We start from the raw sequence: 25,727 nt of genomic DNA, 5'->3' as shown, positions 1-25,727 counted from the left end.
TTGAAGCCACGAAGGCCGTGCTCGGTGCAGGGCTCTTTTCGCCCTTCGGCCGTGATTTTCACCACTCCAGCAGAGGCACCGGGCTGCAAGACGGCAGATAACGGCACGCACGTCGACGGGCCTTCCGAGCCGCCCGGCGTCTCTCATTGGCTCCCCCTGCTGGCCGACAGCCGGCTGTGCCCAATCGCGAGGCTCCGCCCGCCCCCAAGCTCCGCCCTCACGCTTTAAGTAGCGGCGGGACTTCCGGTCTCGCCTGTCGCGGGCGGAAGCGGCGGCGCGGAGATGGCGTCAGGCGGTGCCGGCGGCTCCCGCTCCCCCTCCCCGGGGCCGCACTTGCCCCCGCCCTTCCCACCGTCCTCCGCCGACGGCGACGCCGCCGACAGCGATACGGAGGGGGAGGACATCTTCGCCGGCACCGTGAGTGTGGAGGGGGAAGCGCCGGGGCGCGGTGGGGCCCGCTTTGCTCCGCGCTCAGGGGTGTTTGGGGCCTGCTGAGCCGGGGGGCCGCAGGCCTTGGTGCGGATCGCGCCTCCCCGAGCAGGGAACAGCGCTGCTCGGCTAAAGCCGCTTATCGGGCGCTTAACTTGGTTGTTCGAGCAGCTGTCATAACTAATGCTCGGTGCTGTCCTCTTGAGCACAGCGCTCCTCGTGCAGCTGTGGGGGTAGAGCTGTCAGCTCGGGGTCCGTCCCTGTGCTGAGTGCCGGGCTGGAGGCCTGAGGAGCGACAGCGGCCCCAGTGGTTCGTGTGCCAGAGGTGCTGGGCGCTGTTATGGGCTGCTCTGAAGGAGGCTGCGGTTCTCTTATAGCAAGAAGTGGAGAGCAGGGCGTGGTACTTCTGTGTTCTTAGAAACTAAGGCAGACTGAGAACCCAAGGATAGATAGCTCTCTTCAGCATTTGAGGCTCATCAGGGAAACTTCAGCACCCACCTTACCTTGTCTGCAGAGAGCTTCTTACTGGCTTGGGAGCTTCTCCACAGCTCCTGTGTGGGAGCAGAGGATCTGAATGACCCCACACACGGCACTCCTGTTTGTTGGTTGGGCTGTGAGATGGAGGATTGGGTGCCTCTTAAAAAAGTGAATTGCCACAGGTCTGCACCACCAGCAGCAAAATCTTGGCTTTTACAAGGGGTCTTGTGTTGGCACGCTCACCCGAGGCTCCCTGGTGCTGCTCGCTTGGCCTGAGTGGTGCTGCTGCCAGTGTGCAAACAGAAGGGTTGGGTCTCCCAGGGCTATTGAGAGCTGTTGCAATCTGTGTACTCAACCAGGATTGTGAAGGGCACTGGAAGGGAAGCAGCCTCTGGCCACTGTGCGTGCTGGGTTTGTAGTGGTGACCCTGCGTGGCAGCGTCTAGACCTCCCCAGCATTAATGACTGTGTTTGTGTCCTTTTAATTGTTTTAAAGAGCAAACCCTCGGCACCAAAAAGGGAATTGCTTCTTCCTGTGAACAACAGCTCCAAAGAGAACGGGGTTCGTGTAGAGCAAGATGATCAGGACCTATTTGCAGGTGAGTCTGCATCTCTGAGCACTTACTGATGCTTTCTGAACTGTGAGCTTAGAGTCATCTGTGTTCTAGCCATGATTTGCCTGTGCTTAGGCTGCTTGCTCTGGACTATCACAACTCCTTATCTCTCAAGCTTGTGTTGTGCTCTGGGAGCGCTGAATACTTGTGGTGTGTTTGGGAAGGTCCTGTAGCCTCCTCCAGGTCTCTCACTTAATCATGCGGCAGGATTAACTGCCTGGAAGCTGAAGAGGCCTAAAAGTGGGCTTTTATTAAACTACAAGGCAGTGTGTCCTTCTACACCTGAAAGGTTTTCTAACTTTTCCTCCCTCTGTGCAGATAGAGGAGGTATGTCTAGCAGAGATGTGGTATTCCCCAGGAACAGGGAATGTAACACCCCTCTGTGGGGGGAAGTAAGGAGGGTTGGACCTTACCCAGCAATCCTGTTCCTTGGCTGAGCATGAAACCTCTGGCAGAGGCATCTGAAAGTCAGTTCTGGAGATATCTGGTAACAGGTGGAAGCTTTGACTTCCTCGGGTGGATGAGTGTCCTGGAAAGGAGCCAGTCTACATGCAGTGTTAAAATTCAGTTTGTCTGTAGCTTTTTGTAGTATGCAGCTGCTGCTAGCACACAGCAAGGAACTCCTGTCTGCCTCTCTAGAGTAAGTTTCCATTAACAAAATGTTCAGCTGAGTTGATCAAATGCCCTTACTGCAGCAAAGCTGTATGACGTTGTGCTCTTCCCAGTACATACAGATGTCTTCCCTGTGTTTCTTTAATGCTGATTATTGTTGTTGCTGCCTAGGTTCCGTGTGCCTCTCTGAAAATGCTGACGTTTTTAGAAACCCAATGTAGAGAGGCTGACCCTTGCCAACTTCTTTTGACAGATGCCACTGTAGAGTTGTCTCTAGACAGCACGCAGAACAACCAGAAGAAGGAACTGGCCAAAGCATCCAATCCTGCCCCCTCATTAGAAGTAGCTGCAAGCCCTTCTTCTAGAAACCCTCCAAAGAGCAATGAGGAGGTGAGAACTGCTCTCAGCTTTCCAAGTTGCCCTGCTGGTTTTGGGACTGTAATTGACAGGAACCTGTCTGTTTACTTAGATGGGAACCTGCATCTAATGATGTAATTAATGTAATTGGCATATTGGATGCCCTGGCTTTATCTCGGGCTGTCAGTCTGGGGCTTGAAGTGGGGCTCAGGTGAGCCTTGCTCTTGTGGAAGCATGGTGTGATGCAGGCTGCTTGCAGTGCTGAGAGCGAGGGGCTGACCTGAGGGTCTGAGCTCTGATTGAGAGTTCTAGCTCCCTCTGTTGCCACAGATGGGGCTAGGTGGTGGAACTGCTCTCATGTGGATTTAAAAAAAGTCTCCTGGGTGACTTGAGAACTCAGATTTTTTAAGTGGAACTTGTGGTCTGGTTGCCAAGCCCAGTTAAGCGGAGCTCTGCCTAATTCTGTATCCTTTTCCTGTTGAGAAATGAATACTATTTTGGTGACAAGCAGAGAGCTCCTCTTCTGCCCCTCAAGCAGCCAGAGGTCACGAGGACTCTGCAGTACTGTCATTGTTGCAGGCTGGCTTCAAACTGGCTCAAGCAAAGCAACACAGAACCTGGGCAGAACGCTGAGCTGATTGGTGAATTGTGAATCTCTCACCTTCAGGTTCTTAAACAAGAGGCTGTGTGGGGCAGATGCTTTACTTTCACCTTACTAATGAGGAACTGTAATGCTTTTCAAGCAAGCCTGAAGCTCCAGTGGCCTTTCAGAGGCAGTACTGTTGTTTTTGCTGCCTCTGACCGTCAGGGTTCAGGCTGGGTCTGCCAGTTGCTGTCACAGTTCTCCATCCCTGCACAGTGTAATTTGCCTCCTGCATATGTTCAGTATCTTCACCTGTTCCAGGTGAGAATTGAAATTATGTAAAAGAGCCCAGAGGAAATTACTTTGTGCAGAGCTGGTCTGAGGTTGGGCTTGGCAGAGTTCTGCCTTAGTGATGAGCAGTTTGTGCACTAGTCTGTGCAGATAGCATTGCTGTAGAGACAAATCCAATCCGGGATGGTTGGAACGTGCAGCCTTAAAACAAGTGTGGATCCCAAGAGCTTCATAGCATTGCCTTGACCAGACTGAAATACCAAAGATGCCTTGGCAGTGTGACAAGCACTCTATAGCATATGGGACTTTGTGTACGGAAGCCTGGATTTCTAGTTCCAATTTGCTGTCCTTACGTGCTTACTTCAAACAGCTGGAAGAAGAGGAACAGGAGGACAAATTTGAGCTGACTGTAGGAGTGAGTGACCCGGAGAAAGTTGGTAAGTCGTGTATGGCTGGCAGGGAAGAGGTGAAACTGCCTTAACCTGAAATCAAATATGCTGTCCCATGCTTTGGCACCTTCCCTGGCAGCTGTGGAGCAATGAGAAGCAAGAAGCTTTCTCTCTGTTGGAAGTGGGGATTAGAGCAAGTTAACCAGCCGAAGGCAGTCCACAGGGAACCCGTCTGATCCCAGCCAGCTCACGGCTTCTGTAGCTGGGGGGTGCACTGACTTCTAATCAGTGCACTTCTAAGGTGCATTGGGGCAGTGTCTGACTTGTGAGGATGCCCTTTGCTTGAGCTATGAGGTAAACCCTCCTCTCCCCAGACAAGCGGTTTCTGTATTAGCTGGAGAAAAGGCTGGCTGTGATGTCCCAGAATCAAACCACAGGCAGCCAGGGGCCGTCTGACTTGCATCCTCTGAATGGACTGCTTCATGTGCCGCACAGCCGCTGAATTGTGACATGGCGAGCAGATGCATGGAGTTAGCCCCAGAGCTGTCAGTGTAACAAGCATCTGATTGTCAGCATTGGCTGCCTTGGGAAGGAAAAGGAGGGCTGAGCAGCTAGGTTGGGGAAATGCCTGGTGGGCAGGGCTCCAGGGTTCTGCAGAAAGATGCTGCCTGAGAGTCTGTATGCAGACTCAGGGCTCAGATCAGAATCACTGAGGCTTGCAGAGGTCAGGGGATTGCTGGAACCTGGTGCTTTGCGGTCACCAAAGCCTCCAGGTGATGATGCAAAAGGCCAACCTTGTGCTAATGCCTTGGTTTTGCTTTCCACAGGGGATGGCATGAATGCATATGTAGCCTACAAAGTATCAACACAGGTATGTCAAACTCATCATTTTTTTTCCCAGTCTAAGGCAGCTGGACTGGCCTTTCCTTTTCATGTCAAGCTAGTGGTGACCTAAATAGATGGGAGGCCTTGAATCTACAAGACTTCATGAGTTATAATCCAACCTTACAGATCAGAGGATGAGCCTAGCTCTGAAATAGGTTTGCATCTATTTGGAAGAAGACCTTTTCAGCTGATATCTCTGCTCAGCGTTGGAATGAGCAGCAGGAAGGTCGCCTGCTAGGGAGAGCCCCAGGTGCTGGGACTGTTCCTAGTGGTTCTGTGCTGGTAGTCATTTCAGATTAAGCTCACCTGCACGCAACTTTTCCCAACAAGTCTCTTGTCAGGACCTGTTCTCTGGGGCTAGTCACAAGACATCAAGCTTTCTGCAGCTGCTTCCCTGCTTTGGGACCCATCTCTGTGCTTTCTGAAAAGCCTTTCCTAGCTGTCTGTCCAGCAGCTGTTGGCCTGCAGGCACTGCATCTTGCAGTGCAAAGCTGTGGTTGTGTGGCAGGGACTGGGAGATTTGGTGTCTGCAGAGCAAAGCTGGCAGCTACAGTCAAAATCTGCTGATGGCCCCTGCAGCCTGATGTGTAACCTGACAGCAATCCCTGTTCCTGTGGGGAGAAGGGATGGTGGGATTAGGCAATGAGCAGGGCTTAGGCAGCCTGCTCTGTTACTGGTATTAATGCTGCTGTTCAGCCCTAGGAGAGCTGCCGGGAGATTTGCTGAAAATCTGGGCCAGGGCTTGCTCAGTTCAGCCCGATGTATTCCTCAAATCCCACAGAGCTCAGGATGACCTGTTGCCATCCCCAGAAGTGATGGTGCACACGTGTATGCATGGGCAAGCTTCCCTGGATGAGTTTGACCTGAGTCTCATCTCTTCCCACAGACGAGCATGCCAATGTTCAGGAGCAAGCAGTTCTCAGTGAAAAGGAGGTTCAGTGACTTTCTGGGTCTCTATGAGAAGTTGTTGGAGAAGCATGCCCACAATGGGTTCATCGTGCCTCCACCGCCTGAGAAGAGTCTCATAGGTGAGTGGTGGAGGTGCAGAGCGCTGCTCGAGATCTGGTCCTTCTGATTTGAGCCTTGTGCCCAAAAGGATGGGTCTGCCTGCAACCTCCAAGCTGAGAGGGAAGCTGCAGAGCAGTAAGAGAAAGTAGGTGCATTAAAATAATCTGAGTTCTGTGACACAACTGAACTCTGTTGGCTCCCTGCTTGGAGCTCTGGGCGTTAAGCCTTGTTAGAGTTGATGAGTGGCTCTGCATTCTCTTGGAGAAGAGTGAAATCGCTGCACTGTCACAGAATTGCTCTGTTCGCTTGGGTCCAGACCTGTAACCATTCCAGTCTCGTTTGGTATCGCAGTGCCTTGTTTCTGGATGTAGATTTCTGCTAGATGTAGGTGTAAGCAGATGTTAATTTTCCAAGTAGCTCTTCTGATGCAAGGTCAGATTTCTCTCTTGTCACCGCGATAGTCTGTATGCTTTGTGACAGACCTTGCTACCTTGTGCATTCAGTTTGAGGCCACTCATTAATTGCACCTACCTTCTGTGCTAGGAATGACCAAAGTGAAAGTTGGGAAAGAAGACTCCTCCTCTGCAGAGTTCCTAGAAAAGAGACGGGCTGCTCTAGAGAGGTACAGATCCCAACAGCTATCCCCTCATGCCTGAACCAAGCAAGGGACCTCAGGAAGGTCAGACTGGCTGCAGTCTTCTCCCTGTGTGAGAAAAGCAGTCTGCTTCTAGGCTTAGAGGGAACCTGGAGGCCACTGAAGAGTTGCAGCTGCAAGAGTTGACTCTAAAACTATCTTCTGCTTCAAAAAACTCTTGCTGGTGCTCATCCAAATCTGGCTGAACTCTGACAAGGCAGGGAGAAAACTGATCTGTCTCAGGAGCCCAAAAATCCGGATGCTAAGTAGAGTACAAACAGTGCAGATCAGGTGAGAAATAATTCCCTCTCTATTTAACGCATCTTTAACTGTGCAGCCACCAGTGGCCTTCGCTCTGCCACCCCTGTTAACTGCTGTAGTTAGCAACAGTATGCCAATGACCTCCAGCTTCAGCCTCTGAAGTGTCATCACAAAGGAATTTAAGACTGAATCTTCATCAGTTACTGTATCAAGTAACCTTGGCGTAGTGAATATTGGTGCAGGTGCAAACTTGTCTCACTGGAGTCCCCAGGGAGGGAGGACTCTTGATGGGAGGATGAGAACACCTTGCTGGGTCTGACTTCAGCTCCTGAGCTGCTATTTCTGAGCAAACAAGTGTGTCGCAGCTGACCTGTGTGTGCTGCAGCTCACCAAGGTGGCTTGGAGCCAGGCTTCAGCAGAGGTAACTTGTACTGTGTTTCTTCTCCACAGGTACCTACAGAGAGTTGTCAGCCATCCAACCATGTTGCAGGACCCGGATGTTAGGGAGTTCTTGGAAAAGGAGGAGGTCAGTAGGGTGGACTGAGGTGGCTGCGAATACCTGGGGGTGCAGAGGGAAGCAGTGCAGTGCACAAGAAGTTAAGGGGGCATGGTGCTTCAGAGCTCGGTGAGAAGCAGCAGGATCCTGTAAGAGCTCTTAACCAGTGATGAGGAGAACAGGACGTCTTCTGTTCATCAGTGCATATCTAAGCACCGTATGCTGATAACAAGCTGTGGCCAAGCTTGCTTCACCACGATGGGGGCACACATTGAGAGCGGGGGTTGTCTTTATTCTGAAACCCATGATGAGAGTGTAGCTTCTGTCTGGAGGTAAGGGGGGACCGGAGCCTGATGCCCAAATGATATGGAAGTGCTGACTCTCTGCCAACCTGTGTGGCCAGTGTGGTCCCTGCACCTCTGAGGAGAATATGATGGTGCAAATCTTAGCATCTGCCTAATGCTGTGCCAGAGGGCTTTGGTGTAGGAACAGACTTCATGGAAGCACATCAGGACACGGGTATTATCAGTACCGCTCTCACAGTGACTCTTATCTCCTGGCAAAGCAAACTTTTCTGTTTCTCTATAGCTGCCAAGAGCAATAGGCACCCAGGCCCTGAGTGGAGCAGGAATACTGAAGATGTTCAACAAAGCAACTGATGCTGTCAGTAAAATGACCATTAAGATGAATGAATTAGACATAGTAAGTATTTGGATGTCTCTGGGCTGTCCTTGTCCTTGCTGCGTGTTCCCACCAGCTCACATTTTTGGGGAGGGGTATATGGCAGCTCTGCGGCTGTGCAGATAATGTAGGAAGCAACTCTGGGTCTGTCCATTTCAGTGGTTCGAGGAGAAGCTGCAGGAGGTGGAGTGTGAGGAGCAGCGGCTACGGAAGCTGCATGCTGTTGTAGAAACACTAGTGAACCACAGGAAAGGTAACGAGCTTGGTTTTACTTGCTGTGTAGCTTGGACTGTAAGAGTTAAGCCTTGTGAAAAGATACAGCAGTGCTTTCTTGCTATAAGACTCTTTGCCTCTTTGTCCTGGGAGACAGAAGTAAAAATGATAATGTCACAATTTCTCTCAGATGGTACAGACTTGGGATGTGAGCCTGGTGGCTGAAAGCTGCTGTAATGAACCAGACCAGAGCTGATCTTGTTACTAATGCCATGCTGTCCTCTGCCAGGGAGCAAGGATGTTTCCCTTTGCATGTTTTGCTGACATCTGCAAACTTGTGCCTGTTCTCCCACTGCTGTTTCCCTCTTCCTGGCTGGGGTTCCCCATGTCTCATAGAAGCCACCAGCTCTCAGGTGGCACTGGCTCTGCTAGCTAATGTCTCCTGGGGCTACAGAAAAGCAGCTCCCAGGGCTGAACTGTAGGCCAGGGCTTTCTTTGTGGAGCACCCGATGTAGCAAAGCCCACAGCTGACTCTCTTATTCCATTCACTAGAGCTAGCATTGAATACAGCACAGTTTGCAAAGAGTCTGGCCATGCTGGGGAGCTCCGAGGACAACACGGCCCTGTCCCGAGCACTGTCCCAGCTGGCTGAGGTGGAAGAGAAGATTGAACAGCTGCACCAGGAACAGGCTAACAATGACTTCTTCATCCTGGCTGAGCTCCTGGGAGACTACATCCGCCTCCTCTCAGTTGTAAGGGTAAGCACTCCTCTAGGGCAATCCTCAGAGCCAACCTCTAGGGCAGAACCACTGGTCTTAGCATAGATTTTAGGCTAAGGTGTGCCAGGAGGTAGCTGGTCCTGTGAGTGCAAGCAGAGAGCATGGCATCTCTGGTCTTTCCAAGCAGAAAGCAAACATGCTGCTGGATCAGGAATATAGGGTAGGTGAGATCTGGCTGTGCCCTTGTTCTCCAGAGGGGATATGGGTCAAGTTCATGGCTTATAGGTGGTCTTGGCCCCTCCAGGGAAGAAGGCTGCAGCTGCTGCAGGGATTGTAAGCTGGTAACCTCTGATCTGTGTTGTAAGTAGAGTAAGTAGATTGGGTCTTGAAGTCTGCCTGCCTGATATGCAGGCTTGTGTGCTGGAGGCTGAATAAAACAAGTTCCAGGTGATTTTCCAGTCTGGCAGGATGATTTGTTCCTGCCCTAGTTGGAGACTACAGAGGCCAAAATGCAGCCTGGTTGGTATGGGGAGATATGATGGGTGCTGCAGAGGACCAAGACCACTGATAGTGCTGGAGGTAGGCATGTTCTTGGAAGAAGATATAATGTTGCCTCAGCCTTTGCCTGCCTCTTGGCTGCTCTGTCCTTCTGGCCAGGCTGCCACATGCTGCTTTCTGCTCTTCTAGCTCTTCCCCACTATCTGGCTGGATGCATTCAGAAATGTGATAGCTCTTCCTTGCTTGGGCTGGTGGCTCACAAAAATACTGTCTGGCAGGTGCTGGAGTGCTTTGCTGTGACTTGTGGTCACTGCTCTGCAAGAGAGGCAGTATGGAGCTAGCAAAGGTGTTTCCTTGCACTGGCTGTTCTTGATGGAAGGAATAAACTGAGCCCCGTACTGAGGGATGCCTCAGAGCTGCCCTTTCCCTGGTATAGCAGCAGGCAAGACACTCCATATTCTGGCTTGTGCTGCCACTGTGGTTACCCTCATGTAACCTCAGATGTGGCCATCAGTGAGGTGGCAGAGGGTACAGCCCCATGCTTGTCTGGGAACGTGCCAGCCCAGCCTCTGCTTCTTCCTTTCAGGGAGCGTTTGACCAACGTATGAAGACCTGGCAGCGGTGGCAGGATGCCCAGACCATGCTGCAGAAGAAGAGGGAGATGGAGGCCAGGCTGCTGTGGGCTAACAAACCTGACAAGCTGCAGCAGGCCAAGGAGGAGATCTCAGAGGTGAGGCGTGCTGTGGTCCCTTGAGTTTGAGCAGTCAGGTTTGCGAAGCTACTCAGACAGTGAGCAAAAAGCTTTCCAGCCCTGGAAACTGCACACTTCCTCTCTCTGCAGTGGGAGTCTCGTGTGACGCAGTATGAAAGGGACTTTGAACGGATTTCTGCTGTGATCCGCAAGGAAGTAATACGGTTTGAGGTAGGTTAGCCCCAGCCATCAGCATGCAGTTCTCCCAGCAGTTGGTGATATTTGCAAATGCAGAAGTATTTGAACGGGGCATCAGCACTGCAGAGCAGCTGGTTTCTGCTGAAGGGGGGTTTTCTACTGAGCAGAAAGCATGCAGGCTGCAGAGATCCTCCAAACCATCATCAGGATGTTTTGTCCTCCCCACAAAGACATGAGGGTTTTAGTGGTTGCTGCAGCTTTGTGCTCACTTCTGCAACTGTTGTCTTGCAGAAGGAGAAATCCAAGGACTTCAGAAACCATGTGACAAAGTACCTGGAGACGTTACTGAACTCTCAGCAGCAAGTGAGTGCCCTCTGCCATCCCTCCTACACATCCTGGAGCTCAGCCTGAGCCCACAGTGGAGGAGTCTTGCTAACAAGAGGGCTGCTCTTTAAGTGTTGTACCTCAGGGGATGCCTCAGCAGAGCTGTGTGTGTTGGAAGGGGCAAAAGCTCCTCCTCACCCCCTAAAAACCCTCTCGAGTCTGCTGATTTTAAAGCTCATTGATGATGTACTTGAGCTGTGCTGGCTCCTGACTCTTTTCTCCTCCTCTCCGCAGGTGGTGAAGTACTGGGAAGCATTCTTACCTGAAGCCAAGGCCATTTCTTAACTGGACCAAGCCAGCGAGCATACCTGAACTTTGCCTTTTTTATACACTATACCTCTTTTACACGTGAATGAACCCTAGTTAAACAGTTGAGCGCTGGTAGAAGTTTAACCCCCAAACGAGCAGCTTACAAGCCAGTAACTCTTCTAACTGTATATTTTTCATTTAGCAACATATATTTTCTTACTGAAGAGAAATGAGTTTCCTGCTTTCCAGCCAGCCCTGAGTAGGTGAAGAGTAAAGGGGGTTAACAACACTATAAATGTATATTTTTCAGGCTGGGTTTTAAGGCTCTTACGACTATCTTACTCCTGCAGTGCCATTACAACTATGTAATAAAACTTGTATCAGGGCAGCCAGGCGTGTGGTGTTGTGGGAGACGGCAGGGAGGGGCCAGGGCTGCTGGGAAGAGGATGCAGGGATGCGAGGGAGGTGGTGCCGCCTGCGGCTTTGTTGTGACCGTGGGGCCCATGACCTTGGCACGGCCCAGCCACCTGTCCCGGCTGTTGATTAAGCTCTGATTCTCATCAGGGCCCGCCTGCTGTTTTTAGGCTTTGAGCTCAGCCCGGGGCTGGAGCTGCTCTGCAGGAGGCTGCGATGCTCCCCTGTCCCTGTGATAAGGGGCTGCCTTAACACTGGTCTGGGGCTGCAGCAGCGCTGATCAAAACTGATACTGAGTCTTACAGGCGACAGAAAGAAAAGGGAAAAGCACGCTTGTGCTGACTTCCCACTTTCCTTTCCTCTTATCCTTGTGCTACCTTCGGGCTGCAGAGCACCAAGGCTCTCCCGGCCCCCAGCAGCCGGGGCAGGACGGGGTGGCCATCCGGTGCTGGCAGCGGTGGCGGGCGATGATTGTAGTCTCCATCCCTGCGGCGGAGCCAGAGGTGACGGCACGCAGCCCTGAGAAGGCACACACGGTGAGGGTCATTGCGGGGATCCCTGCCTACCCTGGGGTGGTGGTGGAGGTCCCTGCCTGTCCCCGAGGGTCCCCACCTATTCCTGGGGACAGCGGTCCCTTTCTGCCCCGTGTGCTGGTCATGGTGGTCCCGCATTCTCCAGGGGCTTTGCTGACTCTGATGAAGGGGGGGGGGGGGGGGGGGGGGCAATGCGTTGGTCCCTGCACCCCCCTGTCTCCTGCCCTGCCCTGTGGGCTCCTACGTGCCCCATGGGGCAGTTTGGGGCTCCTGCCCTGGAAAGATGAGGGTGAGGATGAGCAGGTGCAGGTGTTCCTGGTGGAGGTGCTGTGCAATGGCCGGCGGCACACGGTGGCGAAGCGTTACAGCGAGTTCCAGGCACTGCACAAGCGGGTGAGGACCTGGGGCCAGCGGGGCAAGGGGTCTGCAGCCAGGGGCCTTCCCTGGGGACCCACAGTGGTGGCCAAGGCACCCACACCCCCTGCTCTGCCCCAGATCAAGAAGAGCTGCAAGGTGCCCGACTTCCCCCCGCGGCGCGTCCCCAACTGGGTGCCCAAGGTGCTGGAGCAGCGCCGGCAGGGCCTGGAGCTCTACATCCAGGTGAGACACAGGGGGCTGGCAGCAGCAAACGTGCCCCAGGTGTGCCCACACCCCCCCTGCCCCCACCGCAGGGTGTCCTGTGCCACAATGAGGAACTACCCCAGGATGTGCTGGACTTCCTGAAGGTGCGACGCAGCCAGCAAGAGCCCAAGGGCTGCAGCCCTGTGTGAGTCTGTGGGGCTCCCCGGGGGTTGGGAGCAGAACAGGGGCCGCTGGGCACTGACCACTGACATCCCTCTCCTGCCATAGTGTCAGCCGCTCGCCCTCCCAACGGCCCGTCCTTGGCTTCCGCACTGACCCCTACACACGGCCACCAGCCATGGGTAAGGAGTGGGATGTGAGTCGCCCTGCAGTCCCCCTGTGCATTGAACTCTGTGCTGCTGGGCTTCACAAAGCTGCACTCGTGCCTCTCCCTGCAGATGTGCTCCCCAACGCCGTGCTGAGCGGGGTGCTGCAGGGCCTCTATACCCCATGGCACTGCCCACCCTGCACAGCTGTGCCCCGGGGGCAGCTGGGCCCCTGAGCACCCCCACCACCTACAGCAGTGGTGTCACACCAAGGCAGTAAAACCTTCCACGGGAGGTGGGCAAAGCCCTTCTGGGAGCTGCGGTGGCATTCTCCAACACCACGTGCCTTGGAGAGCTGGAGCTCTGCTAGCCACTGCCCTGCAATGGCATTGCTGTAGGAGTCCCTGGAGGCAGAACCCTCACTGGGAAAAAACCCCTCGGTGTTTGGGCTTTGGAGCAATAAACCACTGTGGCTGTGCTGCCCAAAGCTGGCTCTCTGTTTCTGCCAAATAAATGCAGTGGTAGCACAGGGGTTGATCTGAGACAGGAAAGGGAGTAGGAGGGCTGACCCCCTCAAGAGAGCAGAACACAAGCAAGTTTATAAAAAACACATTGGTCGCATTTATTGGTGCATGTGCTTCTTACAAAAGTGTTGGACAGTGGAGCAGGGCTCCATCTTGCCCCCGGGGAGGTGGCAGGAGCTGGGAACGGGGCCTCAGTGGTTGTCCACACCCGGGGTGCCACTGGGGACAGTGGGGAATGCACATGGGGCAGAAGGGCAGCCTGCGGAGGCCGGTCTCCATAGCACAGGGCCCCCTGCAGCTCCAGCCCGCTGGGACGGGTCACTCCTTGGCGATGGCGAAGGGCTTCTCCACCTCGATGGTGCCGCAGTCAGCAATGGTGACGTCCTTCAGCGGTTTGTCTCGGCTGTCTGTCTTAGTGTTCTCCACCTTCCTCACCACGTCCTGGGGAAAGCAGCGGTGTGACAGGGACAACAGTGGCCGCACGCAGCTCCCTGCCTCATCTCCCACGCCCTTACCATGCCCTCCAGCACTTTGCCAAACACCACGTGCTTGCCGTCCAGCCACGGCGTCTTCACCGTGGTGATGAAGAACTGGGAGCCGTTGGTGTCCTTGCCGGCATTGGCCATGCTCACCCAGCCCGGGCCATAATGCTTCAGCTTGAAGTTCTCGTCAGGGAAGCGGTCCCCGTAGATGCTCTTCCCTGAAGAGAAAAGGAACAATGAGGGAAGAGGGCTGCGCAGCGCTCGTGGGAATTCCTCGGGGCCGGCGCTGGGGGGATCGGAGCCACGCGAGCAGCGCGGGGCTGCGGCGGCCACGAGGGAGCCGGGCCGTGCGCCGCGAGCCCCGCGTGCTGTCGTACCTCCGGTGCCGTCCCCGCGGGTGAAATCCCCTCCCTGGATCATGAAGTCCTTGATGACGCGGTGGAACTTGCTGCCCTTGAAGCCGAACCCTTTCTGCAGAGAACCGGGCGGTCACCCGCAGGAAGAGCTGCGAACCCGCGCGGCGGCCCGGCCCGGCCCTCACCTCCCCGGTGGCCAAAGCCACGAAGTTCTCCACCGTTTTGGGCACCGTCTTGCCGAAGAGCCCGATGACGACGCGGCCCGCATCCTCCTCGCCCACGCGGAGGTCGAAGAACACCTTGGTGGGGGGAGTGGGGGCCGTCAGCCGGGGCTAACCCGTTCGCAGGGGCCCGGCCTCTCCCGGCCCGCGGTTACCGAAGCCCGGCCCGATCCCCGGCCGCCCCCACCGACCTTGGCCGTGACCTTGGGGCCCTTCTTGCGCTCGTCGGCCCTCGAGGCGGCGGGCAGCAGCAGCAGGAGCGCCGCGCCCAGCGCCGCCGCCGCCACCAAAGCCTTCATCCTCCGCCGCTCGCAGCCCGGCCGCAGCGCCCGCCGCGCCGCCTGCATCCGGCCCCTCCCCGCCGCCCCCCCCGGCAGAGGTGGTGCGATCCCGGCCCCTCCGCGCGCAACGCTCGGGCGCGACCAACGGCGGCGGGAGGCGGGGGGCGCTGCGGAGCCGTAGGGCGGCCGCCACGTCGCCCGGCGGAGGCGCAGCCAATAGGCAGCGGGCACGGGGCGCGGCGGCCGCGAGGCGGGGGGCGGGCTCGGGGCGGGCACGGCCAATGGGAGCGGGCGGAAGCCGGGCGGGGTCCCCGGGTGGCCGCCGCCGTTCTGCTCACGGCTGGCCTCGGCTCTCAGTACGCGCAGACGCGGTTCCGGCACGGCCTTACGTACCGGCAGCGCGCTGTGTGCCCCGACCCGGGCCTTTGTCACCGGGAACAACTGCTGCGGGAAATGCCTGGTAGCGGCCTGCTGCCCGGGTAGCGAAGGAAGCGCTGCAGTCCCAGCACGGCGAGACGGAAGGGCTTTCACAGCCACACAGCTCCACCCTGCCGCGGGCTGCCCAGGGCCCGCCCGTGTCCTGGTCACCTCCAGGGATGGGACACCCGCAGCTCTGCGCAGCAGCGCCAGCGCCTCACCGCCTCTGTGCTCACAGCGTTCTCCTCACACCTCACCTCAGTGTCCTCTCAGTTTAAAGCCGTTCCCCCTCGTCCCGCCTACTGCTATCTGCCCGCGTACAGAGCCGCTCTCCCTCCTGTTTGTGAGCTCCCCTCCTGTCCTGGAAGGCCGCAGTGAGGTCTCCCCGCAGCCTTCTCTTCCCCAGGCTGAACACCCCCAGCTCCTCAGCCCGTCTCCATAGCAGAGGTGCTGCAGCCCTCGCAGCATCTCCGTGCCCTCCTCTGCCCCGCTCCAGCAGCTCCGCACCCTTCCTGTGCTGGGGGCCCCAGGCCTGGACGCAGCGCTGCAGCTGGGGCCTCACGAGGGCAGAGCAGAGGGGACAGTCCCCTCCCTGCCCGCTGCCACCCCTCTGTTGGTGCAGCCCAGGATGCCGTTGGCTTTCCGGGCCCCAGATGGACACTGCTGCCTCGTGCGTGGCTTTTCAGCCACCGCAGCCACCAAGTCCTTCTCCGCAGTGCTGCTCTCATGAGATCTTCTCACATCTGTGCTCATAGCTGGGATTGCCCCGACCCAAGTGCAGCACCCTCGCTTGGCCTTGTTGAACCTCACTGGGTTCACGTGGTCCCACTCTGTGAGCCCGCCCAGGTCCCTCTGGATGGCATCCCTTCCTTCTGTCGTATCCACCGCAGCACTCAGCTCAGTGCCGGCAGCAAACTGATGAGGGTGCATCATCAGTGTCACTGATGATGTTGAAGAGTGCCAGTCTCAAGATGGACCCCTGGCTAAGGTGGGAATGTAGGGGCACAGCGAGAAAAGAAACGGGTGCCACCACTCCTGTGGGGCTGAGCTGTCCGTGGCTTTGAAGAACAAAGCAATGGGAAAGTCCAGTGAGAAGGGAGGATTATCAAGAGAGCCCAAGAGAAGCAGAGGGAAAGGAAATATCCTCTAAGCAAGCAGAGTTTTTGGGGAGGGGGAAATAAATCCATCTATTCATGGAGAACAATGCAGCAGTGCAATGTTTTATTGAAAAAAAAAAAAAAAAAAAGTCTCACTTGACGCCTCAGAAGACTGCATCGCACTGTTGGCAGGGCACTGCCCGGCACCCCGCCCCGCGCCAGGCTCTCCCAGCAGAGCCCAGCTCTCCCTGCTGGCTGCACTGCCTGCTGCCTGGCTTGGCCCGGCTCGGCTCTCTTTACCTCCCATCCCTGGGATGGCGGATCCTCATGCACAGGACTTGCTGTTAACCTGCTTTTTGTCCTTTTCTTTAAAAAAAAAACAACAACAAACCACCACCTTTGCCCCGTCAAAGAGTCCAACATACGATTATAGTGCAAGAGGGCTTGGTACAAGTGAGCATTACCAGCATGCCGTGGGGGGACTGTCCTCCCCTACAAATACATCATCATAGGGTTAAAAGAACATCGTATCTCCAGAGATAAGCAGAGCGGGTTGTGGTGAAACAGCTTTCCAACCAACCCATTTAAAAACAAGGTCAGGAAAGTTTCTAAACAATCAAATACATTCACTTTAAAAAAAAACAAAACAAAACAAAAAACAAAAAAGTAACAACAGAAAAAAAACCAAAAACATTTAAGAACAGAAACTGTTGAGATGGCCCCTTCTCCCCCAGCCCTCCCTCACCCTGCAAACACTTACATATGCTGCAACTACAAACTGCTCCTGGGGCGGACGCAGCAAGGAATGACCAAACACGGCAGGAGATGCAGAAGGAATCGAGTTCTGGTGACAGGCACTTAGTGGGGCTTGGGAGGGCAGCAACAGAAGTGTCTCGAGGCCCGGCTCCATCTGCAGCGTGCACAGCTGCTCCTGGGGAGCGCCTGTGGCCCTTTCCCCCTGCAAGATGCCAGACCATGGTTTCCTACAGCAGAGAGGGGAATGCCTGTGCCAGAGACACGGAACTACAGAGAGGCAGCAGAGGTCAGAACGGGGAGGGTGGGACATGGCTGATCCCTGTCCTCCCTCCAGCAAAAAGGGAAGAGAGACAAAGTGCCTATTCTGGCTCTTGCGTGCAGGTGATGGAAGGTCCATTCCTGCCCCAACCTGCGGCGTGCCGCGAGAAAAGCACTTTGCTGAGCGAGAATGAGGGTGTGTGCAGCTCCCAGAGGACGTGCAAGCAAAGAGTGAGCCAGGCTGCAGCGTGAGGGGCCGCTGGGGACAGGAGTTGCGGCCACGCTCAGAGCCACGCTCCAGCAGGTAAGGCATCAAGAGGCAAAGATGGCTAAGGATGGCCCGGAGGGATCCTGGCACAGAAGCAATGCCTTCCTGTGCTGACCTCACACCTGCTTCGAGGAAGCACAAGGAGCAATGCCCAGCCCCGTCTGCCGAGGAAGGGAGCTGCAGCTCCCGGGGTGCCACGCCACAAGCCCCAGCCCATAGCTCATCACTTACATCAGGCTGTGAGGTCTCGTCTCTCTCTCCTCCCTCCATACTCCCCAGGGAGCACAGGCCCATGTTTACAGCTAGTGAAATCCCTCAAGCGAACAGTCGCAGTGCAGTCAGATGGCACACATGGAAACACAAAGCACGAGCATCTATTTATTCACAAACTCCCCCAAAACTGCCTGAGCTCTTCCACAGCCCTGCCACATCCAGGAGCAGCCTCAGCCTCCTCCGGGTTGGGAAGCGTGGCAGCAGGACGCAAGCCATCATGTTGCAGGTGCCCCGCTAGCTGCTAGCTGTGTGTTTGGCCTGCACTCGAGCTGTGGCTTCCCTGTGGGGTGGGAGCTCGCAGGGAGGACGTCAAGGCTATTCCAGTCAAACCCATCCAACCATCTGGAGATGAAATCAGTATTAAGGCAGTGAAGGATTGCCACTTTGCCTGGGAAGCTTTGCTCCTCACACTTCCCCACGGAAGATGCGTGTTCACAACCACCCTACCGGAAGGCTGGGGAGGGCTGCGTGCTTGCCTGGCCCTGCACTGAGAGATGCCTGCGGTCTGGGAAGCACCAGCTCCCAGTTATGCTAACCCTCATCTGCCTCTCTCTGCTGCCAACAGGCGACCGCCGCATGTCTGTGGGCTGCTTGGGTCAGGCACGGTGTAGGAAACCATGGTGGGGACCTTTACTGGCAGATGGAAAGGGTGATTGAAAATTCAAGTATGCTTTCCTCAGCGCACGGCCCAAGGCGGGCTCCGGGAACCCCAAACTGGCACAAGGGTTGTGTGGATGTCATCAACATCCCCACTCGAGGGCACTCTCTGCACCCCAACGCATTCCCAGCTGAATGTCTGTCTGCGCTTGCACCACTGGTCCACGCAGAAATCCACAGATACAATGTGCATCTGTAATGCTAAAAATAATAAAAAGTGCAACGACGTCAGTTTCTTTAAAACAATCCACATTGCTCTGTTACCGTCAGAGGAGGGAGCTGTCAAGGGGAGCCAGGAAACCTAACTGGAACAGTAGATTGCAAATTTCTCACAGCTTGCACAGTTACAGTGTAACTGTTCCCAAGGAGCCTAAAAGGGAACCTGTGTTGTACTGCTGCAGCAGTCAGGCCCTTCTCCCACGCAACTCTTGCACCCCGACCGCATCCTCCTGCCCTCTCGAGAGCCAATTGACCAACGGTGTTTCTTTTCTTAATTAAGGAGGGAGGAGGGCGGAGGAGCAGAGAGCGCAGGGGAGGGAGGGGGGTAAAGTGAGCAGGAACTAAGCACAGTCCTCAGGTTTGCATGAACGATGCCTTCGCCGTAAACAACGGGAAGGAGGGTCAGCCAGCCAGCCCCCCTCCCGGGGCGACCAAGACCTGAGCCAGCCACAGTCCTGGTCCCAAAAGGAGCATCAGGCTTGGAGTGAACGAGGGAGACCATTCAGCAGATCCACCCGAGAGTGGTTTGTTTTGGAACGTTTTCTTCTCTTTTTGGTTTAAAATGTCACTTGTTTGTTTTTTTTTTTCTCTTCCTCCTATGCCTCCTCCTCCCCCTAAAGATAAGCCCCTTCCAGTTAGCCAGGGCAGGAGCCGCAGGTGCACGTGGTGTTCCTGCAAGGCCCAGGAGGCACCGGTCACTTGTGACGCTGAGCCGTCTTCTTCCGTTTCCTCTTAAAGAAGCAGCAGCACCTGGAGCACAAAGAACAAGGCCAGTCAGCCCCGCGCAGCCCCACTGCAGTCCCCCCGCATGCACAGGCTGCTCCGTGTGCCCGGCCCCAGCCCGGGGACCTGCCCACAAGGTCGGCAGCGGCTGGCGCGTGGATGGCCGACGTGCCCAGGCCGATGGGCCGGGGGTTGACGCCTGCCAGCGGGACGGCAGGGCACAGCCCTTCCCTCTTCTAGAGGCTCAACCAGCACAGGAACACCAGGAGCCGCGTGGGAGCAATGGGACAAGGAGCCAGATGGCCAGACCTTGGGGGAAGTCCGGACGGCACAGGGACAGCCCTGGCTGTGCTCCCCAGCTACAAGACACACGGGTTCAAACACCGCTCACTAAAAAGACAGGTGCCAAACAGATCTCGGATCAGGGACCAGGTTCCTTTACTGAACCTTTCACGACAACCAGAGCTTCCACCTGCTTCTCCCCTCTGCTAAGGCGAGGGAGATGCTCAGCGCCCAGGGATTAGAAGAAGCAAAAGGATGGAGAGTGGAGACTGAGGTGGAGGGAAGAACGCTCAGCACAGCTGAACCTCCAGCAGAGGTGGTTTCACTGATGGCATCGCACCGAATCCAGGCTTCCTAGCCCTGCTGCCTTCCTACAGAGGGACTGGGCATTTGAGGTGCGTCTGCCTTCCCACCCTCAGCCTGTCACCAGGAACCCTCTGCACAGAGGAAACGTGTTACTTCTGTGCAAGTTCTGCTCCTGAGCTACGGATCTTTCTGCCATTACAGCCATCTCTGGAGAGACGTGGAAAGCCCACCTCTCCAGGCTGCAGAACAGGCGTGAAGCTAAGCAGCGTAAGTATGCAAACACCATTTTTTCCTACAAGCTTCTTTAACCAACGGCTAGACCCAAATCCTTCGAAAACACTGTGACAACACTTCCACATTGCTTTCAGTGGGGTCCACCGCAGCTCCGAGATGTCAGCACTGTGCTCCTCTGGGGGAACAGATTCACACTCTCCTTCACCCCAGGAGGAGCCTATCCCTTACCTCGGGGCGCAGAAGCCATGGTGGCCAACACCACGGCATAAGCCAGCACTGTCTGCTGGGAGACTGCAGCCCTGTGACACACGGAGCTCAAAGCCACAGCGGCGGGAGGGCTGTGCCCATCACACACTCCTGCAGGGACATATTGCCAGGGGAAGTGTAACGTCACGATCTGGCTCTGGGTTCCTCTCAGGTGCTTCTAACAGGCCCAGCTTGGAGGTGAGCCGAGAAAAACCATGACACGCTTGTCCTTCCAGGAACACAGGCCTGGAGCAACCTGTCAGCTGGGAGCACTCCATCCCCAGGACACTCACAGCATGCTCTGAAGCTTCCTGCACCCAGCACAGGATCCTGCATGCTGGCACTCTCAACCCCTGCTCCAGGACTGGTGGTGAATTTTATTGCCCCAGTCCTCCTGCCGCCCTCTCTGGGTTTAACCTACAGCAGTATTTCTCTCCCACGGCAGCCACCTTCCTTCATGACATGGGTGATGGTAAGTAAGGGAGGGGATGGTTATGGGGAGAGATGATGACAATGCATGAGTTACGATTTCACATGCAGATGGTAAGGAGAGAAGAGGGCTGAGAAGCGCTCGTTTCCTTGGGCACTGTACAGAGGGAGCTGGCTGACTTCTGGCTGTGGTCCCTTGAGACTCGCGTCTTTTTAGGGTGTTACTTAGAGGTCCAGGGAAGGGTTCAGGAAAGGAAGTCCTGGCAGGTCAGACAGGCAGAGGCAGAACACCAAAACGAAAGGATAAGGCAGGCTGACAACTACAGAATGTGATCTCTGTGCATGCAGACAATGCCCAAGAGAACAGCCCCAGACTACAACATACAGAGAAGCCAGAGATGCCAGAGGTATCGGAGGCAATGCCTATGGAGAGCAGGGCAGAGGCGGGTCAGTCTCTCATCAAGCAAGGATATTCCTGACCCACAGCGGCATCACCTCGTTCTGCAAGGTTCCCACCAACCCCAGGGCGCTGCCTGGGCCTCAAGGAGATGCTGGAGGCTCAGCTCAGCCCTCTGCAGCACCGGCCACATCACAGCCCTGGCCACAGAGGGGATGGGGGGAGGGAACGCATCACAGCCTCCTCAGGGCCAGGACTGCAGGTTCGAGAGCCTGATGAACGGTACGTACACCGGAGCTGGGCCCGGAGCGATGCTGATCCCAAACCAGAGGGTTGGATGGGCTCTCCCAGAGAGCCAGCTCAGCTGCAGTGCTCCCCCAGTCCTCAGCCTGCTGCTGGGAAAGCAGCCATCTCCTGCAGGCTGCGGCTCTGTCATTAGTGCCTGTCACTAATGTCACTAACGAATGCCACTGCTTTATACCCCCACTATCAATGTGGGCCCTGGTTGTGCTTCTCTGTAGGAACTCTCCCAGGAAGCGACTGCTCCCTGCCCTCCACACCCTTCATATCTGTGCGAGGAAGTCCTGCAAGATATTAGGCAAGCCTGCTCCCGAGTCTGCCCAGCTCCATTAGACATCATCTGCTCACGGACATTACAGTTTGGGGGAGATGGTAAGCCGAATAGAAAAGGATTAGAATTTGTCTTTTGCACAGATCGGTTCAGCCATTGGTCTGATTGCTGGGCCTCACGCGGCCCTCAGACACGGCCCGCACCCTCCCCAAGAAGCGCTCAGCAGGGTCCTAAACCAAAACAGCCCTGGGTTGGCATTGAGCTTGTGCCTGTTTATGGTTTGGCTGGTTGGATTTTGCCAAGCCCAGTCTAGTCTGGTCCGCTCCCCCTTGCATGTGGACTGGAGAGAGGGACTCACCACAAGTTGAGCATTTTCAGGCAGCTACAGAGAGTGTAGAGAAAAAACACAGAAAGGAAGAAAGAGCAATTAGTTCACAGAGGTGGGATGAAAGCATGTCACTGCAGCCATGCAAACATGCAGTGCAGACTGGCAGACACACACCATGCCTGCCCCCACCCTCCCCGGCCCTCATACCACCTCTGCCCTCACCACAGTGCCGCTGAGAATCACCACGTGTTGTGAGACCTCAGACAAACACTGCACCTTCTCCCCATGGTCACAGGCCCTGGAAGGCCCTCTCTGGGGCCTAGGATCACACAGGAGCTCCAAACCACCACACGTGAGACTGCTCTATACCCTGCAGCTCCAACAGCAGAAGAACCAGCTCATGGATCTCTGTCTGTGAACTGCTGTTCAGCGTGTCCTCAGGAAACCCCAAAGCAGAAGCATGTGCACAGCTCCTCTGCTGGCCAGGAGCTCCAGGGAAAGACCTTTCCAGTGCTGCATCTCATCTCAAAACACAGAGACCCAAATTCAGCTGGTTCTAACCCTTTCTGGACACAGCAAATCAATCTTTTGAGTCTAAGAATCCTTTGCTTTCCTCATAACTGAGGGAATTTATGATCACAGATGCAAGGAAAGATGAAGACAGCTCTCCTTGAGGCAAGAGGAATGAAGCAAGGAACTGGGGAACTACAGCAAGAGCCCCCAGACCTGTTGATGCAGAGCAGCCTGTGCTCTGCTTCACAGCGACCGCTGAAACCCTCCAAAACAAATTCTGAACCACACAGAGTCTGAGAGGGACAGAACAAACGACCAGGCACAGCTTGGACAGCACAGCTCACACATGCTTCTTTTCACCTATCTTGATATTCCCCTGTACAAGAGCTCTGGGTGGTCATCTGCCCCAAAGCATGTGCCTGGGAACCCCACTTCAGTCCTGACCACGACACAGCCTGTGACACTGAACCTGTGGCCTCTGCAGGCCCCACCACCCAAATTTAAGAGGAATATTGCCGACTCTCCGAGCAGCACCTCAAGACCTGCCCTCCCCACCATGCTCTAGGAAAAGCCTGTGCCAAAACCATGGCTCACTCCTTGGCTGGGAGGAGAAAGCACATCCACTGCTTGGTTATATAGCTGCCAGGATCATGCCCAGCTCCCACCAAGGAAGATCACAGAAGTGCTTTCTGAAGGACAGACAGCAAAGGACTTTCAGCACAACAGTGACAAGGTGGAACAGAAGTCTCCAGCCTGATGGATACTTCAGGGCCATTTCCATCCTTTCTCACACCTCCCTGTATTCCTTCTTACCCTTCCACAGATCATTCCTAGGAGAGGGCTGAGCCAAGCCACACCAGCATTACCAAGTCTGCCCACAGCCAGGCACTAGGGCAATGTCACAGCACTGACCAGTCTGGGGGCAGCTCCAGGCCCACTTCCCCTTGTTTGGAGAAGTTGGGATTACCTGCTGGGGTCCTGCTCTAGTTCAGGGGCAGCAAGAAGGTCCCGTGCTGAGGATCATGCAAAAGGTGACATGATGGTGCCAGATGCAGCTTGTGTGCAATGGAGGCCAAAATGGTCAAAGCAGCAACTATGCATGTCGCTTCTCACTCTTTGCCACAAGCTACAGAGGAGAGGTCTGCTCAAAGCGAGCACAAGGCTCCCCATGAGCAGAAGGGCTGTTACTGGTTTCTCTCTCAGCCTCCCAGAACTGGACTGGGAGAATTCACAAAGAAAACCCCAAGTCCCTGAAAGGATTACTGTCATACCACTCTGGATACCTGGCATTACTTATTGCAGCCACAGATGAAGTGTTAACTCAGACCAACAACTTCTTCACTGAGTTGTGCTCAAGCTACTCCTACACTCAGCATGAGCGTACAGAGTGTTCTCCTTTCGGAGGTTCCTGCAATCTATTCATGTTACTTTGGTACTTGTGCTACCATCTATTTTGCAACACATGCTCTGAGTAAGAGTTACGTTCTCCAGCCACAACAAGTTTAAAAAGCAGCAGCAGCACTGAAGGCACCATGCACAAAAGCAGCAATATGCAGGAAAAGGGCATGGGACACGAGCATCGAGTACTTCCCCATGGGTAGATACCCCTACTCGTTTCACAGGAGGAAGATTAATGACCACACCAGTGGAAAGCCTGTTTGTAAAGCCAACGTACTTAGCTTCCTCCACCACTTCCACCTCTGCCTGTGCTGTTATAGGTGCGTTGGAGTGTGCCCCCGTCGGGTCGTCCACGTTCAGCTCCCCGTTGGTTGAGCTAACCACCTGAAAAACAGACACATTCCCCATTAACAAAGCTCCCCCCACAGCACGGTTCCACGTGATGCATCTCCACCCATCTTAACAAGGCATACTGGAGGAATGGGAAGACTGTGAAATAATTTCTGCCTGTTCCTGTCTCCTGTTGGTTCCTGGGAAGCCTTTACATCACATTCCCCGTTTACAGCAGCCACCCGGCTTTTCCCAGGCATTTGGCCTCACAGTGGCAGGTATAACTGCAATTCAGTGACACGCAGATTCTGACATGGAGGAGCAGGTACCTGCACTGATCCTCCGTGCCGATCTGCAGCCAGGTGAGATGTCAGGTACGAGGTATTGGTCTGCCGGCTGGGCTGGATCTCCCACTCTCCTCGGCGATCGGATGACACCTGCTTGAAGTCCAAAAGCAGGAGAGAAGGAGAAGAGAGGGCAAAAGGTGAATGAGGTGAAGAAATGAGAGGGTGGCTGTTAGTGAGTTAGTCCATTTTGTTTCTCTTTAGGTTTTTCTTGCAAAACAGCAAGGCATTTAGACAGCTAGGCTACAGCTTAAAGTTACCAAGTATTAACCATACATTCCTTCAGCTTTACCCACTGCAGGAGTGCATTCCTTCTCTGGTGATAAACAACAAGAAAGCTCACATCTATCCAAGAAGTTATTTCTATGCACAGCTTTGCCTGCATGTGCACAGCAACAACCACGCTGGCAGCGTGTTTCACCCTGTCTGCTAGGTCCCACATAAGAGCCCTGGACACAGCAGCAAGTTTGGATACCCAAGACTGACCTTCCTAAAATACTCATTTTTTTACTCAAAAGTGCAGTAAACAAGAAACTTCTGCCAACTTCTTCATCTCCAGTAGGTGCAAACTGTATACAAGGAAATTATTAGAATTTGATTTGTTTTATTAGAAGAACCACTTTGCACTTGCACACGACGCTGCTTACAGGTCATCCAGCTGATGGCAACATGCCCAGCGTTCATCTGAGGGCAATGAGCACCTCTGTGCAGCCAAACCCAACAATCAGCTGAAGGAACTTATTGCCAAGGCTGGAAAGCACAGGACAGGGAGGCAGATGTGTGTCAGATCTCACGCCAATGGCACAGAATGGAGTCCAGCATGACGTTACTAAGGGCGTGGCTGTGTTGCTGGATGCAGTCATTCCCTGCAGCCACACGAATGAGCCTGAGCCCTGGTCAGACCCAGAGAGGAGCCACTGTGCTGCTGTGTGGCCAGGAAAAGAGGGAGGGGCTGCCAGCAATTCCACATAGGATGACTCCAGAAACCTTCCTGTGCACTTGTACAACGCTAACCGGTCACCAAACTGGAACGAGAGCGTTTGCAAAAGGAAGCAGAACAGAAAAGCACTCTGCTTGCATGCCATAAAACAAGCACTATCAATCATTTCCTCTGTGAGTGACGTCTGGGTCCGTCCCTGAGTGACCCACAGTGCAGCTCCTCCTGAGCAGTCAACAAACCCACTTCACAGGGAGCGTTTCCCTAGAGATGCCTTCATGCAGGCCTGTAAATCTTGTTAAATGTTTGTTCCGTCAGCCCGAGCCACTGCTTATCCTTTTGTACTTGGTAACATTCAAAGGAGTTACTGGAGAAGCA

The 25,727-nt window shown here is 54.9% G+C and overlaps 4 protein-coding genes across 14 annotated transcripts in view; 2 read left to right on the top strand and 2 right to left on the bottom strand.

The window, feature by feature from the left end:
• Nucleotides 1–230: 230 nt before the first annotated feature.
• SNX1 (sorting nexin 1) lies at nucleotides 231–11,056 on the top strand. 2 transcript variants are annotated; one of them, XM_003209309.5, is made up of 15 exons: nucleotides 232–417; nucleotides 1,402–1,504; nucleotides 2,385–2,521; nucleotides 3,733–3,799; nucleotides 4,579–4,622; nucleotides 5,523–5,664; nucleotides 6,188–6,266; nucleotides 6,990–7,065; nucleotides 7,624–7,737; nucleotides 7,876–7,969; nucleotides 8,482–8,687; nucleotides 9,733–9,876; nucleotides 9,988–10,068; nucleotides 10,327–10,398; nucleotides 10,654–11,056. In XM_003209309.5, the coding sequence occupies exons 1-15, from the start codon at nucleotides 283–285 to the stop codon at nucleotides 10,702–10,704; spliced, it is 1,545 nt and encodes a 514-aa protein (XP_003209357.1). In that variant the 5' UTR covers nucleotides 232–282; the 3' UTR covers nucleotides 10,705–11,056. The 2 variants fall into 2 exon arrangements, with proteins under 2 accessions (XP_085089914.1, XP_003209357.1); XM_085233788.1 differs by lacking the exon at nucleotides 9,988–10,068 and having other exon boundaries at nucleotides 231–417.
• A 151-nt stretch (nucleotides 11,057–11,207) lies between these two features.
• SNX22 (sorting nexin 22) lies at nucleotides 11,208–12,989 on the top strand. Of its 5 annotated transcripts, none has more exons than XM_010717142.4 (6): nucleotides 11,208–11,618; nucleotides 11,940–12,008; nucleotides 12,111–12,215; nucleotides 12,287–12,381; nucleotides 12,465–12,538; nucleotides 12,635–12,989. In XM_010717142.4, exons 1-6 carry the CDS (start codon nucleotides 11,550–11,552, stop codon nucleotides 12,736–12,738), a joined length of 516 nt encoding a protein of 171 aa, XP_010715444.1. In that variant the 5' UTR covers nucleotides 11,208–11,549; the 3' UTR covers nucleotides 12,739–12,989. The 5 variants fall into 5 exon arrangements, with proteins under 5 accessions (XP_010715444.1, XP_010715443.1, XP_010715442.1 ...); XM_010717141.4 differs by having other exon boundaries at nucleotides 11,925–12,008; XM_010717140.4 differs by having other exon boundaries at nucleotides 11,919–12,008.
• Nucleotides 12,990–13,099: 110 nt separating this feature from the next.
• On the bottom strand, nucleotides 13,100–14,482 carry PPIB (peptidylprolyl isomerase B). The gene is made up of 5 exons (XM_085233797.1): nucleotides 14,277–14,482; nucleotides 14,050–14,163; nucleotides 13,886–13,979; nucleotides 13,542–13,726; nucleotides 13,100–13,467 (listed from the first exon to the last, which is right to left on the bottom strand). The coding sequence occupies exons 1-5, from the start codon at nucleotides 14,430–14,432 to the stop codon at nucleotides 13,345–13,347; spliced, it is 672 nt and encodes a 223-aa protein (XP_085089923.1). The 5' UTR covers nucleotides 14,433–14,482; the 3' UTR covers nucleotides 13,100–13,344.
• Nucleotides 14,483–15,973: 1,491 nt separating this feature from the next.
• CSNK1G1 (casein kinase 1 gamma 1) overlaps nucleotides 15,974–25,727 on the bottom strand; it is an 86,432-nt gene continuing 76,678 nt past the window's right edge. For 4 of the 6 annotated variants that reach the window (XM_085233789.1, XM_085233790.1, XM_085233791.1 and 1 more), the window contains 3 exons: nucleotides 24,398–24,508; nucleotides 24,016–24,122; nucleotides 15,974–19,061 (listed from right to left, as the gene is read on the bottom strand). In XM_085233789.1, the coding sequence (XP_085089915.1) occupies nucleotides 19,007–19,061; nucleotides 24,016–24,122; nucleotides 24,398–24,508 (273 nt within the window). In that variant the 3' untranslated portion in view covers nucleotides 15,974–19,006. The remainder of the gene's footprint in view (nucleotides 19,062–24,015; nucleotides 24,123–24,397; nucleotides 24,509–25,727) is intronic. The other 2 variants (XM_085233793.1, XM_085233792.1) reach the window with 1 other exon arrangement.

Source organism: Meleagris gallopavo, chromosome 12 (assembly GCF_905368555.1).
Source record: "Meleagris gallopavo chromosome 12, MGAL_WU_HG_1.1, whole genome shotgun sequence".
Taxonomy (NCBI): domain Eukaryota; kingdom Metazoa; phylum Chordata; class Aves; order Galliformes; family Phasianidae; genus Meleagris; species Meleagris gallopavo.
This window is presented reverse-complemented; position numbering and strand designations above follow the sequence as displayed.